This window comes from Poecilia reticulata, linkage group LG14, assembly GCF_000633615.1.
Source record: "Poecilia reticulata strain Guanapo linkage group LG14, Guppy_female_1.0+MT, whole genome shotgun sequence".
In the NCBI taxonomy this organism is placed as follows: Eukaryota; Metazoa; Chordata; class Actinopteri; order Cyprinodontiformes; family Poeciliidae; genus Poecilia; species Poecilia reticulata.
This window is the reverse complement of record NC_024344.1, coordinates 9,782,438-9,783,609: the sequence shown is the minus strand read 5'-3', so window position 1 is coordinate 9,783,609 and position 1,172 is coordinate 9,782,438. Positions and strand designations below refer to the sequence as shown.

Below are 1,172 nucleotides of genomic sequence, written 5' to 3'. Positions count from 1 at the left end.
TTAATAATAACCTTACCACCTCTTCACTTTCTAAACTTTTTATACTGAATAAAAGTGTCATCAAATAAAATACAGCCTTGGAGCATCTGAATGCAAGGAACCCAAATAAATAAAAATAAACATTTACTCACTGGYCAAGCAGTTCGTAACCAAATTGTGTACAGTAATATCMTGAYGATAAACTTGCACTGTATCGTGCATCCTCAGCGTAAGCCGTCATGATCTGAGGTTTAAGTGGTTTTGGCAGAATAGAGAAGCTGATCAACTGTGTAAATAATAAAAAATGTTTCATAACAGAGTAAACATTAATAAAAAGTGCTTAGTCAGAGCCTACCATAACGCTGCCAGAAAAATCCTTAACGACATGTTTGCTTACGTGCCAGCATCCAAAATTAAACCGTCTGACCATCTCAATCAAGCATAAACTTTACGAGTTATTTAATGTGTCAATAGTGGAACACAAAGAAGTGCTGCTTTCTCAATGTAATGAAATCAAATGTTTACATGTTTTATAAGGAAAAGCCGGCATTAAAATTTCATTGGCTGGATGCATTTGACCCATGCCAGTTATAGGAGTATTTAAAGGAGTCACTTCAGCTAAATGACCTTCATAAAAACCCTGTTTTAATTTGTCCCATCTTGTGGCAGGCGTAATATCTCCAGCAGAAGCAACGCCGAACGGTCCCCTCTGGACATGCRAGCGACTTAGAAAACGTTTGAGACATGGAGCTGTGGAACGCAACGGATCTGGAGGGAAAACCAAGCTGGCCTTCGTCTAACTGCACTGTGGATACAAGCTACCACTTCACCTTCTATCAGGTGTCCTACAGCGTCATCTTCCTGCTGGGACTGGCCACCAACAGCCTGGCTCTGCGCAGACTCTGCACGTCCTCTTGTGCCATGAGCAGCACGGCCGTCTACATGGCCAGCCTGTCCTTCGCCGACATGTTCTTTGTGATCTCTCTGCCAATGAGGATCTACTACTACCACCAAAAGGCTCGAGCTTGGTCGAGGACTGAGGACCTGACCAGCTGGACTCCTGGAGCRGCTTTCTGCCAGGTCACCTTCATCCTCAAATACATCAGTTTGTACGGCGGGATCTTCTTCCTCGTGTGCATCGCGGTGGACCGATACTTTGCCGTCGTGCACCCTCTGTCGCCGAACCTCCGCAG

At 44.5% G+C, this 1,172-nt stretch overlaps 1 protein-coding gene across 1 annotated transcript in view; it reads left to right on the top strand.

Annotated features, from left to right (window-relative positions):
• The first annotated feature begins 661 nt into the window (after window positions 1-661).
• LOC103475857 (lysophosphatidic acid receptor 6) overlaps window positions 662-1,172 on the top strand; it is a 4,807-nt gene continuing 4,296 nt past the window's right edge. The window contains exon 1 of the mRNA XM_017308500.1: window positions 662-1,168. Coding sequence (XP_017163989.1) covers window positions 724-1,168 — 445 coding nt within the window. The 5' untranslated portion in view covers window positions 662-723. The remainder of the gene's footprint in view (window positions 1,169-1,172) is intronic.